At 52.0% G+C, this 14,812-nt stretch overlaps 1 protein-coding gene across 9 annotated transcripts in view; it reads right to left on the reverse strand.

Annotated features, from left to right (window-relative positions):
* LOC140395899 (endoribonuclease YbeY-like) overlaps nt 1-14,812 on the reverse strand; it is a 33,795-nt gene that overhangs the window by 2,818 nt on the left and 16,165 nt on the right. For 3 of the 9 annotated variants that reach the window (XR_011936420.1, XM_072483968.1, XM_072483960.1), the window contains one exon: nt 14,059-14,127. The exons of 2 other annotated variants lie outside the window; for them this stretch is intronic. Coding sequence is in view for 4 of the 7 variants with exons in the window: in XM_072483960.1 (XP_072340061.1) it covers nt 14,059-14,127 (69 nt within the window). In the remaining 3 variants the exon portion in view is untranslated. Of the gene's footprint in view, nt 1-7,398; nt 7,638-14,058; nt 14,128-14,812 lie in introns of those variants that run through there. 4 more of the 9 variants (XR_011936396.1, XM_072483962.1, XR_011936394.1 and 1 more) reach the window with 3 other exon arrangements.

The following is a 14,812-nucleotide window of genomic DNA, read 5'->3' on the forward strand; positions in this document are numbered from 1 at the left end:
TCGGCCTCTCTCGCCGCCTGGACTCCCGGGCCTTCTGACATACCAAAAATCACCACCTCTGGACTCGGGATCACCTTTGCCTTCAGTACCTCCGACATGATGTCGGCGAACCCCTGCCAAAAAACCCCAAGCTTCAGAAATGCCCAAAACATATGGACATGATTCGTGTGCCCACCCTCACACACCTATTCCCCCATACCTTCAAAAAAACCTGCTCATCCGGGCCACAGTCATATGTGCCTGTGGCCCACCTTAAATTATATCAGGCTGAGCCTGGCACAAGACGAGGATGCAGTGACTCGCTTCAAGGCGTCCTCCCATAACCCAGCCTCCAACTCCCAACCCAGCTCTTCCTCCCACTTCCGCTTAAACTCCCCTATCGGGGCTCTCTCCCAATCCATCAGCTCTTTATAGATTTCTGATACCTCCCCCTCCTCCACTCTTGACTACCTTTATCCTGTAGCCCCTGGGGCGGCAGGTGCGGGAAGGTCGATACCTGCTTCCGTACCAAGTCACTCACCTGCAGGTTGCGAAATCCATTCCCACCGGGCAGCTCAAACTCCTCCTCCAACTCTTCCAAGCATTGAAAGCCCCCGTCTATGAACAAATCCCCAAACTGTTCGATCCCCGCCTGCTGCCACGCCGAAACACATCCAGCACCCCCCCCAACAGCAAACCAGTGGTTGCCACATTATTGGTGCCCACACCGAAGCACCCTGCAACCCCATGTGCAGTCGCCACTGTCTCCACACCTTCAGGGCCACCACCACTACCGGAATTGTGGAGTACCTGGCCGGTGAGAACAGCAGAGGCGCCATAAACAGCGCCCCCAAACCCATATCCTTACATGAGGCTGCCTCCAACCGCTCCCATACCGACCCCCCCACTACCCATTTCCTGACCATCGCTATATTTGCCACCCAGTTGTAATTTATAAAGTTTGGAGATCCAGGCGCCCCCCCCCCCCCACAACGACCCAACTCCAAAAGCACCTTCTTCACCAACCTTCAAGGCTTTACCCGTCCACACAAACACAGAGATCACCACATTCACTTTCCTAAAAAACGCCTTGGGAATGAAGATTGGGAGGCTCTGAAACATGAACAAGAACCTCAACAGGACCGTCATCTTTACCGTCTGAATCCTCCCTCCCAGTGACAACGGGGGCACATCTGACCTTCTGAAGTTCCCCCTCATCTGCTCCACCAACCACGCCAGATTTCTTATGCACTAATGTAGCCACTTAAAATGGCCAACTCCCGATTCAAAGTGGCGAACGGCAAAGGCTGATGGGAAAGTCAGCCAACAAGACACAAATGAGCAGCTGCAGGTTGGCTGTGTATTTACCTCTGGAAAGGCCAGACACTATCGATACCAGCAACCAACAACAGCCATCTGCATACTAATGAGCAATCCCTGGGAACAATAAGCAACATTTAGACACACAAAGCAAAACCAGACTCTTCGGCGGCAGCAGAAGCCTACACAAAAGGTGGTGAACGACCACCTCAAGACCGCCCATCGATCAGGGAACCGCTCCAGCATTGGAGAAAATCGAACCAAGTGATTGGGACAAAGTCCAATCACTTGGGACCAGGTACCGGGTCCTCCCCGAAAGGCGGGAAGCCCTTGGGGACTATAAGAGTTGAGCCCCAAGTTCAAGTCACTCTCTTCTTCTTCGGCCTGCTTCCAGCTCTCGTCACTCTTCAGCAGCCGATCGAAATCTGTAAGTCTTACTTCAACGCTCGCTACGAGATAGGCGCTCCTAGCTATCAATCTGTACCAACTTCGAATCCCGCAGGCTCAGAACCGAACAAAATGCCATTTGTTTCCCTGACCTGGTGACCAGTTCCAAGTTAAGTATAGGCCTGTTAGTTGTAGAAGTAGCTTAAACGTAGAATTTGTGCACGAGTAGTGATTACTGTGTATAATAAATGTGCTTTGATTTAAATCTTACTAATCGGTGTATTGGATTATTGATCATTACTCGGACTTGAACCACGTGACGGTATCATAAAGATACCTGGCGACTCAAGAGCAAAGATGATAAAACAGAGCAATTAAACTAAGGCAAAGTTAGCAACATTATTTGGCGACATCCTGATGGGACCCGATCTGGAAGTGGAAAACCACTCCGGGAGAACCCAGAATTTGAATTAGAGATCCAATTAGAAACAGAAAACCACAAGTGTTCAAGCAGTTCTGATCAATACTCATAATTCGGAAGTGTGTGTATGCATGCGTAACTAACAGGGCGATAAGGTAAAACTGATAGATTTTTTGTTGCGTCAAAACTGTCGGAAGTTTGTATATCGGAAAGTAGCGAAAGCCGTACCCATATTTACAGCACCTCTTTAATACCCCTGTCCCAAATTTGAAGAGCAGCATTCGGATTAAAACCTCTATCCCAAAATTTGAAGAGCAGCATTCGGATAGGAAAGATGGCAATGCAGGGCCTAATGAACCCAGAGGAATTTGCGGTCGCAGCGACCAGCAGCAGTAGAGTGGGACAACACGTGTTACTCAATTTGGGAGGAAGAGATCAGGAAATATCTCAAAGGGAAAGGATGGCCCCTTTAGAATGAATTCTGTGACAACGAGGAATCAGGTCCCGGGAGTATAGGACATACTTGGTGGGAGAACCTGAGCGAGATCCACAAAAAGAGCTAAGGGAAAGCTCGCAAGCCGATGGCAATCGTGTCCTGCTTGGCACAATTGCGAGGCACAGAGGTGGTCATTAGGACGCTCCCGAAAGAAGTTGAGGGCATACATCGAATGAGTAAGGTTGATGTAAGCGAGGTAGAAAAGGAGAATTTGGAATTGAGAAGGAAGTTGGCGGCAAAAGATGGAGAGGTGGAGGATGCCAAAAGGGCACACCAGTCTTGTCTGGCGCACTTAAGCAGCTTCCAGTCTCAATACGAAAAGGCCCATCAGGACACGCAACGTGCAGTCCTGGTACGTGAAGAAACGGAAAAGCAGGTAGAGGCATTACAGAAACAGTGTAGTGACCTCAAGGCATCATTAAGAGCACTCCATGCTGCCACCACAGAACAAAGACAAAGCATGCTAGATCACGCAAAGTGCCAGAAGCAGATTGCAGAGCTGCAATCGCTGATTTCTGTTCAGAATGGTTTCCAGGAAACCTTTGGAGAAAAATTAGATCAGGAAGACGGCCCTGATTGGGAAGAATTGAACGAAACAGCGCAGAGATATGTTCAGGGAACATGTGCGCAGGGAAAGCCGCAAAAAAGAAAAGCGCCCCAACCACCCACACAGCAGGTAGTTCAAGCTCCAATGAACCCAGTAACCACCCACTGCACAGCCACATCGGACGATGCGGAATTTCTATACTCCACCCCCTTAACAGTGACCCAATTATGAGACGCGTGCGATAAGATCACACCGTTCCTCCCCACCTCAGACCCCCACCATTTCTTTGCCACAGTCAAGCATCAGGCGACCATGTACGGCCTGGATGAGCGAGAGCATGTAAAGCTCACCGTTTTAAGTTTCTTCAGTAGCAGCAGCCCTTCCCGACCCACAGAATGTAGGAGGAGGCACCCTTGTAGAAATGCATACCGCGATCATGGATGCGATTGGGTATAACCGGGGTGACCCCGTAGATGGCCTCAACAAATGTAGGCAAAAGAAATCGGAGCACCTCACAGCGTTTGCTGGACGCCTGTGGATCCACTTTGCAGCAGTCTTTGGAGACTTAGACCGCGCCCATTTGTCCCCAGACAACATGGCCAAATGGACCCGCACCCTTATCTCCCATGCCACAGAAACAGGACAGAATGCTTGCACGAGTTATGATCCCTCAGAGGAGGCCCATAACAATAAGTGGGTAGTGAAAAGATTGTCCCGCACTTGGGAGCAATCTGTTCAAAGTAAACCCGCAGTTAAGAATACCGAGGAAAAGCAGGCCGGCGCAGATATGCAGGCAGTAAAGACAACACACCAGAACCCCGCATGGGTGAATGAGGGAAAGAACAGTCCCCCACCCAAGTCACAGGAGTGTTACAATTGCGGACAGTTGGGACACTTCGCAAGAGAGTGCAATGCCCCTAAAAGGCCACAGAGAGCCCAGCAGACGGGCACTCTGAGTAAGAAAAAGACAAGAGCCCATTCATAGCGTTTGCGCCCATCAGACGGACTTGACCGGAACGGACTGACGGTGTACGGGCTCCCCCAGTCGGGTCTGCGACACCCTTTGGGATAAGTCCGGACGACCAGTAGTTGCAGCGAAAATTCGGGGACAGCCCATCGAATTTCTCTGGGACACAGGAGGGTCCCGCACCACAATAAATTCCTCCACCCTGTTTCAAAAAGACACATGGCCCACTACAGCCACTATCACCCTCAGCGGCTTTACAGGCCACTCACAGCAGGGACACATCACAGCCCCTGTACCCATTCAAATCGGTACCATCACCACCAAGCACCCCGTAGTTTTAGTTGACCTGCCCCACACAGCAGAACACATTCTGGGAATCGATTTCATGAATTCCCATAATCAGTGTGTCTGGAAGATGGCAAAATCCGCAAGAGCCCCCGAAACGCTCAACATAGGAGTACATGAACAAAATCCGCGCCGTAGGCGAATTTTGGTTCAACCCGACCACGCTTAGTACAGACAAGCAGGTTAGGGCAGTTCTGCAAAAGAACAGGGCAGCATTCGCGACCCACAAGCACGACTGTGGACGGATGACTGGCTCCATACAGATAACAGGACCTGACCCTGGACCCCAAAAACAGTATGGATTTCCCCAAGGGGCAGAGGGAGAAATCTCAAAGGTAATAGAAAGCTTATTAGAGCAGGGAGTACTTAGATCAGTAGCCTCCACTAATAATGCCCCGATTTGGCCAGTGAGAAAGCCCGATGGATCATGGCGACTGACCATCGATTACCAGGAACTCAACAAAATCACCCCCGCAGCAGCCCCACAGTAGCCACAAGTCCCGAGATATTGCTCAAGCAGGGACTCCATTCCCGATTCTTTACGGTTTTGGACGTCAGTAATGGATTCTGGTCCATTCCATTGGCAAAGGCGTGCCAGTACAAATTTGCCTTCACCTTTAAAGCACAGCAGTACATGTGGACATGCCTGCCACAAGGCTTCCACAACTCCCCCTCCATTTTCCACCGACAGCTGGCAAATGGTTTAGCCAAATTCTGTCGCCCCGAATGTCTGGTTCAGTACGTAGACGACCTACTGCTGCAGACAGACACCAAGGAAGAGCACATTGAGCTTCTGTCCGAACTCCTGGAACTCTTACACTCAATCGGTTGTAAAGTCAACGACAAAAAGGCCCAGATTTTGGAAGGAAAGGTGATATATTTGGGAACAATTATCACACATGGTAAACGCGAGATCGAGCATAAAAGGATTGACTCAATTGCTAAATTGCCCCTTCCCCAGAATGTTTCAGCCCTCCAGTCGTTTTTAGGACTGGTTGGCTACTTCCGAAACCACATTGACGGTTTCGCCAGCAAGGCAGCCCCCCTCTCAGACTTCCTAAAGAAAGGAGCCCCCTGGGAATGGCTTCCGCAGCATACGGGTGCTGTGGACTCTTTAGAACAGGCACTCATAGCACCCCCGCACTACAAGTTCCAGACCCGCTTTCCCCCTATGCGATAGAGGTAGCGACCACAGACCGCACCCTTTCGGCCGTGCTCCTCCAGGAACGGCACGAACAGTTAAGGGCCCGTAGCTTACGCCTCCAGACTTTTAGATGCTGTGGAGCAGGGATTTTCAGCCTGTGAGAGGCACCTGCTCGCAGTATTCTGGGCAGTGCAGTATTTTTCATATATTACCGGACTGAACCCCATCACAATTCTCACCGAACACACCCCCACCCAACTTTTACTGGACGGACGACTCAAGGACGGTACAGTAAGCCAGATTAGAGCAGCGAGATGAATCTTTCTCTTGCAGGGACGGGACATCACTGTGAAAAGGACAAAGACACACACCTATTTAGCCGACAACTTACAGTACCCTGGAACCCCCCATAAATGTGAGATTATCTCTCCACACCACAACACAGGCCCCTTTATTGCTAAAACACCCCCCAGAAAGATAGGTAGTTCAACCCAGAGCCCCCAGCACACGGACACGTGTGAGCCCATAAAGATCTATGTGGACGAATCTTCCACAGTCTTGGATGGGAAGCGCATAACAGGTTGCGGTATCTATGTCGAGGACGCGCAGGAACTCGCCCTTGAGGAAATATTGTTAAAACTTCCAGGCCACTTAGGCGCGCAGGCAGCAGAGCTCACGGCCATCGCATATATAGTGGAACACCCAGATTCCTTCCCCAGCCCAGCAGACATATACTCGGACAGCCTCTATGTCTGCAACAGCCTCACGGAATTCCTGCTCCTTTGGAAAGCAAGAGGATTTGTTTCCGCAGATGGAAGACCCCTCCCCTCAGCCCCATTGCTCCGTCATATTTTAGAGAAAGCCCAGAACAGGACTTTTGGAATCATCAAAGTTCGCAGCCACCATCGTTCCTCCCCCCCTGGAAATGTGAAAGCCGACGCACTGGCTAAGGCAGGTTCCAGGCATGGATATTTTTGGTCACCCCACGAAAGCGCACCAGTGAGTGCAGTTCAGGTCTCACAGACAAAGATCGAAGACCTAGTGGAGGCCCAGAAGCAGGACAGCAATCTCAGGGAGATTGTAAAAGGAAACTATCCAGCACCCTCTGAGGTTCAAAAATGCACTGACCACACATGACGGTGTGGTGTTAAAAGACACCCTTTATGTGGTTCCTGAATAGGACAGGAATCAACTGATTTGTTTGTTCCATGACGGTCATGGACATCAGGGAATCGATCCCAATACAGCCCATCTCAAGCAGCTTTGTTGGTGGCCGAATTTAAAAGATGATGTAAACCACTACATCGAGAATTGTTTTATCTGTGCCCAGAATAATCCGGACAGATATGCCAAAAAGGCTCAACTCAGCCACACCCGACCCGTTAATAGCCCCTGATGAGGGAGTCACGGACGTTCTCATTACAGGACTGGGCCAGCAGCTTTAAGTCAGTGACAAAACTGAACGATTCTCCTGTTCTTTGTATACGCCTGGTGAACTTGAAGCATTCAAATGTCTCATTCACCTCCAATTTGCAGTGGGTATCGAATTTTTTTATAATTATGTCCCACTTATCCTTGTCCTCCCCTACCATGTAGGTAAATGAGTTATATATCTCCATGGCCGGTTTCCCTGCCGCAGCTAAGAGGTATGCTATTTTTTTGGAATCTGGCGCAGCTGTCATGTCCTTAATTTCCAGAAACAAATTAAATTGTTGCAGGAAAATCTTCCAATTATATTGGAGATTACCAGAGGTTCTGAGGTGTTCTGGAGCTGGAAGTGATTCCATCTTACCAGTTTGTGCCCGAGAGATCCGAATGTTGCGGTGCCTTCCTTGGCCGAATATCTTATACGAATTTTTTCCTTTTTTTTCTTGTCTGTCGAACCTAATCTAGCTAGTTTCTGTTTTTGTTGTTAAGGCCAACACTCCTTGGTATCATGTGGTGTTACCTGCGTGGTCGATAACACGTGTTACTCAATCATTGGTTGATGGTGAGGTCCTCTGAATCTTGTAGAAGAAGACTCAAACTCGTCTAGTAACAACAAAGATTTATTGAGTAACTATAACTATAAATGCGTGAGTTCTTTTCCTTAACATGGAAACTAGGGATTAGTTAATAAGATTTAACAATAATAACTAAACGTAACTCCACTAACTATCTATGTGATTCTGATGTTACCCTGCTCACAGTACACCCACGCCGGTTGGGAGAATCGCCTGGGCCGCCGAAATTTCCGGGGACGCCGGTCCGACACCCTTCCGCGATTCTCCCAAGCGGCAGGAACAGCCCGGTCGAGTTTCGCGGGCCGGAGAATCGCCGGAGATACCCAAAATGGCGATTCTCCGGCACCCCCGCTATTCTGAGGCCCGGATGGGCCGAGTGGCCAGGCCAAAATAGCGGGTTCCCCCCGGCGCCGTCCACACCTGGTCGCTACAGTCGTGGGCGGTGCGTGAACGCTGGGGGGGGGGGGGGGGGCGGGGGGCGGGATCCTGCACCGGGCTTCACCTGGAATGTGGGGTGGCCCGCGATCGGTGCTCACCGATCGTCAGGCCGTCCTCTCTGAAGGAGGACCTCCTTCCTTCCGCGGCCCCGCAAGATCCGTCCCCCATCTTCTTGCAGGGCGGATTTGGACAGGACGGCAACTACGCATGCACGGGTTGGCGCCGGCCAACCCGCGCATGCGCGGATGACGTCCGTTATGCGGCGCCGCTTTTACGCGGGCGACAAGGCCTGGCGCGGGTAGATGACGCGGCCCCGATACTGGCCCATTGTCAGGGCCTGAATCGGTCGGGACCGGGGCCGTTCCGCGCCGTCGTGAACGTCGACGGCGCGGCCACTTCGGCGTGGGAGTGGAGAATCGCGCCCACTGTGTGGCTGCTCTTTATACCCCTGTTGGTCCAGCCCTCTGGTGATCATGTGGTACTGCTATTTACCCATTAACCCCTTGTGTGCATGCACCTACAGAGATCACTACAAACACCTGGGGCGAAATTCTCCCCCAACGGCGGGATGTCCGCCGACTGGCGCCAAAGACGGCGCCAATCAGACGGGCATCGCGCCGGCCCAAAGGTGCAGAATGCTCCGCATCTTTGGCGGCCTAGCCCCAACATTGAGGGGCTAGGCCGACGCCGGAGGGATTTCCGCCCCGCCAGCTGGCGGAAATGGCGTTTGTTGCCCCGCCAGCTGGCGCGGAAATGCGGCGCATGCGCGGGAGCGTCAGCGGCCGCTGACAGTTTCCCGCGCATGCGCAGTGGGGAGAGTCTCTTCCGCCTCCCCCATGGTGGAGGCCATAGCGGAGGCGGAAGGGAAAGAGTGCCCCCATGGCACAGGCCCGCCCGCGGATCGGTGGGACCCGATCGCGGGCCAGGCCACCGTGGGGGCACCCCCCAAGACCCCGGAGCCCGCCCACGCCGCCGGTAAATACCAGGTTTGATTTACGTCGGCGGGACAGGCAATTTCTGGGCGGGACTTCGGCCCATCCGGGTCGGAGAATCCAGCGGGGGGTCCCGCCAACTGGCGCGGCCCGATTCCCGCCCCCGCCCAATCTCCGGTACCGGAGACTTCGGCGGGGGCAGGGGCGGGATTCACGGCGGCCAACGGCCATTCTCCGACCCGGTGGGGGGTCGGAGAATGACGCCCCCCGATGTCAATACTGAATGTTTCTTAGGTTCACAGCAAATGATCGATTGTAATTGATGTAAAATACATTAAGTGCCACAATGAATGGAATCAGTCCCCATCAGTGGTGAAGGGAATTAACAGAGGATTGCTCCGACACGTATGGCACTTTTTAAAATTCCTTTATCAGTTACAAAGCCAGAGCTTAGAGTGTGGACGGGGGCAAACGCCTAATCCAGCTCCTTGCCTGCCCCAAAAACCAATTCAAATTGAATCCAATTCATGGTCCCCACAAGAGACATATCAAATCCAGGCATTACACCTGACCTCACGCTCATTCCCCTAGGAAAAGGTCTTAAGATGACAAATAACATTTAATTTAACCTTTTTCAGACATGAAGTTGATTTAGGCTGGATGGTAGCAGATTGGTGTTCGCGAGTTGTGCAGTGAGGTAATGTCCCTCAAGGGGTTTTTGGTCTGTGCAAATTCTAGATGGTGATCAGAAATGTGATGAATTACAGTACAAGTATTTGGAATCATAAAATGGTTCCAATCCAGAAGGAAGCTATTTGACCCGTCTACTCTGTGTTAGCTCTCTGAGACAGCAATCAACTTGTCCCAGCTGCTGACCCACGTTTTTCCCCTCTTCAAGCCAATCCGATTCTCTTTTCGAATCATTAATTGAGTTAACTGAGATTTCACTGCATAAAGGAAAGTGTTGAGCACAGGGCTAAATTGCTGGCTTTTATTTTTTTTGTTTAAAATATATTTATTAAAGTTTTTTAACAACACAATTTTTTCCCCTTACAAACAATAACCCCCCCCCCCCTCCGGTAACAAAATAACACAAAATCGCACCGAGCAAGATATATACATGGCAAAATGGTATATTTACATTGCTTTATATACTGGCTCTCACCCGCACGTGCCAGTTTCCCCCACCCTCCATGTTATCTCCTGCTCATCCATCCCCTCAAACAATCTCTCGTCCACCAACCTCATCAGATTCAATTTGTGTAGGGCCCCCCAACTCCTGGCTATCTGGATCCCCAGATACCGAAAACACCCCACCGCCCTCCTCAGCGGTAGGTCCCCTATCCCTCTTTCTTGGTCCCCTGCCTGTAGTACAAAAAGCTCACTCTTCCCTGCATTGAGCTGATAGCCCGAGAACTCCCCAAACTCCCTCAGAGTCTGCATGACCTCCACCATCCCCTCCAGTGGGTCCGCCACATACAGCAGCAGGTCATCCACGTATAGCGACACCCGATGCTCTTCTCCCCCGCGGACAACCCCCCTCCATTTATTAGACTCCCTCAGTGATATGGCCAAGGGTTTGATCGCCAATGCAAACAACAGGGGGCACCCCTGCCTCGTTCCTCGGTACAGCCGAACGTACTCCGACCTCCGCCGGTTCGTCACCACACTCGCCACCGGGGCGGTGTAAAGGAGCTTAACCAAGCTAATAAACTCTCCCCCGAACCCAAACAACACCTCCCAGAGGTACTCCCACTCTACTCGGTCAAAGGCCTTTTCTGCGTCCATAGCTGCCACTATCTCCACCTCTCCCTCCTCCGATGTCATCATTATCACGATTAAGAGCTGCCGCACATTGGTATTTAATTGCCTGCCCTTTACGAATCCAGTCTGGTCCTCATGAATCACCCCCGGGACACAGTCCTCAATCCTCGTGGCCAGCACTTTTGCCAATAACTTAGCGTTCACATTAAGGAGCGAAATCGGCCTCTACGATCCACATTGCAGTGGGTCCTTGTCTCGCTTCAGAAACAAGGAAATTGTCGCCTCCGACATTGTCGAGGGCAGGGTCCCCTCCTCTCTTGCCTCGTTAAAGGTCCTCACTAGTAGTGGGACCAACAGGTCCACATACTTTCTGTAGAACTCCACCGGGAACCCGTCCGGCCCCGGGGCCTTCCGCGCCTGCATACTCCCCAAACCCCTACTCAGCTCCTCCAACCCGATTGGTGCCCCCAAACCAGCCACCTCTTGCTCCTCCACCCTCGGGAACCGCAGTTGGTCTAGGAATTGTCTAATCCCCACTTCCCCCCCCTGGGGGCTGGGATCTGTACAGCTCTTCATAGAAGGCCTTGAATACCTTGTTTATTTTCGTTGCACTCTGAACCGTGGCTCCCCCTCCATCTTTGATTCCCCCTATTTCCCTCGCTGCCGTCCTCTTACGGAGCTGGTGTGCCAGCATCCGACTGGCCTTTTCCCCGTACTCGTAGGTCGCCCCCTGCGCCTTCCTCCACTATGCCTCCGCCTTCCCCGTGGTCAACAGGTCAAACTCCATCTGGAGCCGTCGCCTTTCCCCAAGTAATCTTTCCTCTGGGGCCTCTGCGTATCTCCTGTCCACTCGCAAAATCTCCCCCACTAACCTCTCCCTTTCCATGCCCTCTGTCTTCTCCCTATGAGCCCTGATGGAGATTAGCTCGCCCCTGATCACCGCCTCCCATACCACCCCCACTCGCACCTCCCCGTTGTCGTTGGCCTCCAAGTACCTTTCGATACATCCCCTCACCTTCCCACACACCACCTCATCTGCCAGCAGCCCCACGTCCAGCCGCCACAGCGGGCGTTGGTCCCTCTCCTCTCCCAGCCCCATTTCCACCCAGTGCGGGGCACGGTCCGAAACGGCTATGGCTGAATACTCCGTCCCCTCCACCCTCGGGATGAGTGCCCTGCCCAGAACAAAGAAATCTATCCGGGAGTAGGCCTTGTGCACATGGGAAAAGAAAGAAAATTCCCTGGCCTGCGGTCTTGCAAACCGCCATGGGTCCACTCCCCCCATCTGATCCATAAACCCCCTGAGCACCTTGGCCGCCGCCGGCCTCTTCCCCGTCCTTGATCTGGAGCGGTCTAGTGCTGGATCCAGCACTGTGTTGAAGTCCCCGCCCATTATCAGTCCTCCTACCTCCAGGTCCAGAATGCGCCCCAACATGCGCTTCATGAATCCAGCATCATCCCAGTTCGGGGCGTATACATTTACCAACACCACCCACGTCCCTTGCAACCTACCGCTCACCATCACATATCTCCCTCCATTATCCACTACGATAGTCTTGGCCTCAAATGACACATGCTTTCCCACCAGAATTGCCACCCCTCTATTTTTCGCGTCCGGTCCCGAGTGAAATACCTGTCCTACCCATCCCCTTCTTAACCTAACCTGGTCCGCCACCTTCAGGTGTGTCTCTTGGAGCATAGCCACGTCTGCCTTCAGTCCCTTCAAGTGCGCGAACACTCGAGCCCTCTTCACCGGCCCATTCAGGCCCCTCACGTTCCACGTTATCAGTCGGATTGGAGGGGCTCTCACCCCCCCCCCTCCCCCGCTAGATCCCTGTCTAGCTTTTTTGCTCCCCCCATATCACTCCCGTAAGTCAGCTGACACCTGCTGACCCCGGCTTCCCCCGCCATCCCTTTGACCCCCCCCCCCCCGTGTGGGAGTCTCCCCATCAATATACATTCCTTCGTTCCCCTTTCCGCCTTTCTTCCCGCGCGCAGGAAAAAAAACCCGCGCTTTCCAAAGCCTGCCCCGCCCCCTCTGGCGCAGCTCCTGTCGCGGCCTTGTCTCTCTCCTCCAGCCCATATAACATTCCCTGCGCGTGATTGCCCCCCTATATACAACAACCATCATACTTCAACCCTCAAACACCCCCCACCCTCACAAACCCTTAATTAGAGTCCAACTTTTCAGTTAGTATAAAGGTCCACGCCTCTTTGGGCGTTTCGAAGTAGTGGTGTTGGTCCTTGTATGTAACCCACAGTCGCGCTGGCTGCAACATTCCAAATTTCACTCCTTTCCGATGCAGCACCGCTTTGGCCCGGTTGAAACCCGCTCTCCGCTTAGCGACCTCCGTGCTCCAGTCCGGGTATATTCTGATCTCAGCATTGTCCCACTTGCTGCTCCGCCCCTTCTTGGCCCATTTCAGGACCCTCTCTCTGTCCGTAAACTGGTGAAATCTCACCACCATCGCCCTTGGCGGCTCATTTGCCTTGGGCTTCCTCGCCAGCACCCGGTGCACCCCTTCCAGCTCCAGCAACCCCGGGGGGGGGCCTCCGCGCCCATCATCGCCCCGATCATCGTGCCCGCATATGCCGCGGCGTCGGCCCCCTCCACTCCTTCTGAGAGACCCAGGATCCTCAGATTATTCCTCCTTGACCTGTTCTCCAGGTCTTCGAGTCTTCCTGCCCACGTCTTGTGTAGCGCCTCGTGCCGCTCCACTTTCACCGCCAGGCCCAAGAGCTCGTCCTCATTCTCACTCACTTTTTCCTGGATCTTCACCTCGTGGGCTTTCTGGGTTGCCCCAAGTTCTTCAATTATTGCCAACATAGGCCCCACCATCTCCTTACGCAGCTCCTCGAAGCAGCGCTTGATGAATTCCTGCATCTCCTCTTTGTCCCCGGCCGCTGCCATTTTGCTTGTTTTCCCTCTCTTCTCCCGCTGCTCCAATGCCACTTTTTTGGCCGTTTCTCTGCGGGTCCGGTCCATACAAGTTAGTAGGGGACCTCTCTCCTATCTTTCCCACGGGTTGGCTATAAAAAAAAATTTCGTTGGGGCTCTTCTATCGAGCCCAAAAGTCCGTGTTCGCGGGAGCTGCCGAATCGTGCGGCTTAGCTCCGCATAGCCGCAACCGGAAGTCCAATTGCTGGCTTTTAAAGCAGACCAAGGCAGGCCAGCAGCATGGTTCAATTCCCGTACCAGCCTCCCCGAACAGGCGCCGGAATGTGGCAACTAGGGGCTTTTCCCAGTAACTTCATTTGAAGCCTACTTGTGACACGCAAATTTCATTTCATTTCATTTTCAAAGTGTGATCATACCTGCTTCCATTCAGCTTCTGTGCTGTGTCTATAGCCCAGTAGGTGGCAGATTCCATGTAATGTGGTCACCTGCATAAAAGTAAAGTAAACCAGAGTAGATATTCCGCTGAATTACCATGTCACAGAGGACACTGGTCAAACAACTAGATATAAATCTATAATCCAGGACATTTTCTTCCTAAGATTTCAATACCGTGAAAAGACTGAGAAAGATATCACAAGAGATGTAGAATTTAACAACCAGGTTACCACTGTGGTTAGCACTGTTGCTTCACAGCGCCAAGGTCCCAGGTTCGATTCCTGGCTTGGGTCACTGTTTGTGTGGAGTCTGCATGTTCTCCCCGTCTGCGTGGGTTTCCTCCGGGTCCTGAAAGATGTGCTGTTAGGTGAATTGGACATTCTGATTTCTCCCTCTGTGTACCCGAACAGGCCCTGGAATGTGGCGACTAGGGGCTTTTCACAGTAACTTCATAGCAGTGTTAATGTAAGCCTACTTGTGACAATAAAGATTATTAAAAAAATAAGGAGATAATGATGGGTCTTCATAAAATGTCAATAACACCTGGTAAGTACTGTGCACAGTATTGGAATCTACATATGGCAAGAATATTAATAGGGTTTAACATAGATTCACTGGGATGCCTGGTATGAGGAAATAGACATATAGAATCATTGGACAGCCTTGCAAAATTTCTCTCTTCAGATAATTATTCAATTCCCTTTTCAAAGCCAAATTGAATTTGTCTCCATCATG

Source organism: Scyliorhinus torazame, chromosome 2 (assembly GCF_047496885.1).
Source record: "Scyliorhinus torazame isolate Kashiwa2021f chromosome 2, sScyTor2.1, whole genome shotgun sequence".
In the NCBI taxonomy this organism is placed as follows: Eukaryota; Metazoa; Chordata; class Chondrichthyes; order Carcharhiniformes; family Scyliorhinidae; genus Scyliorhinus; species Scyliorhinus torazame.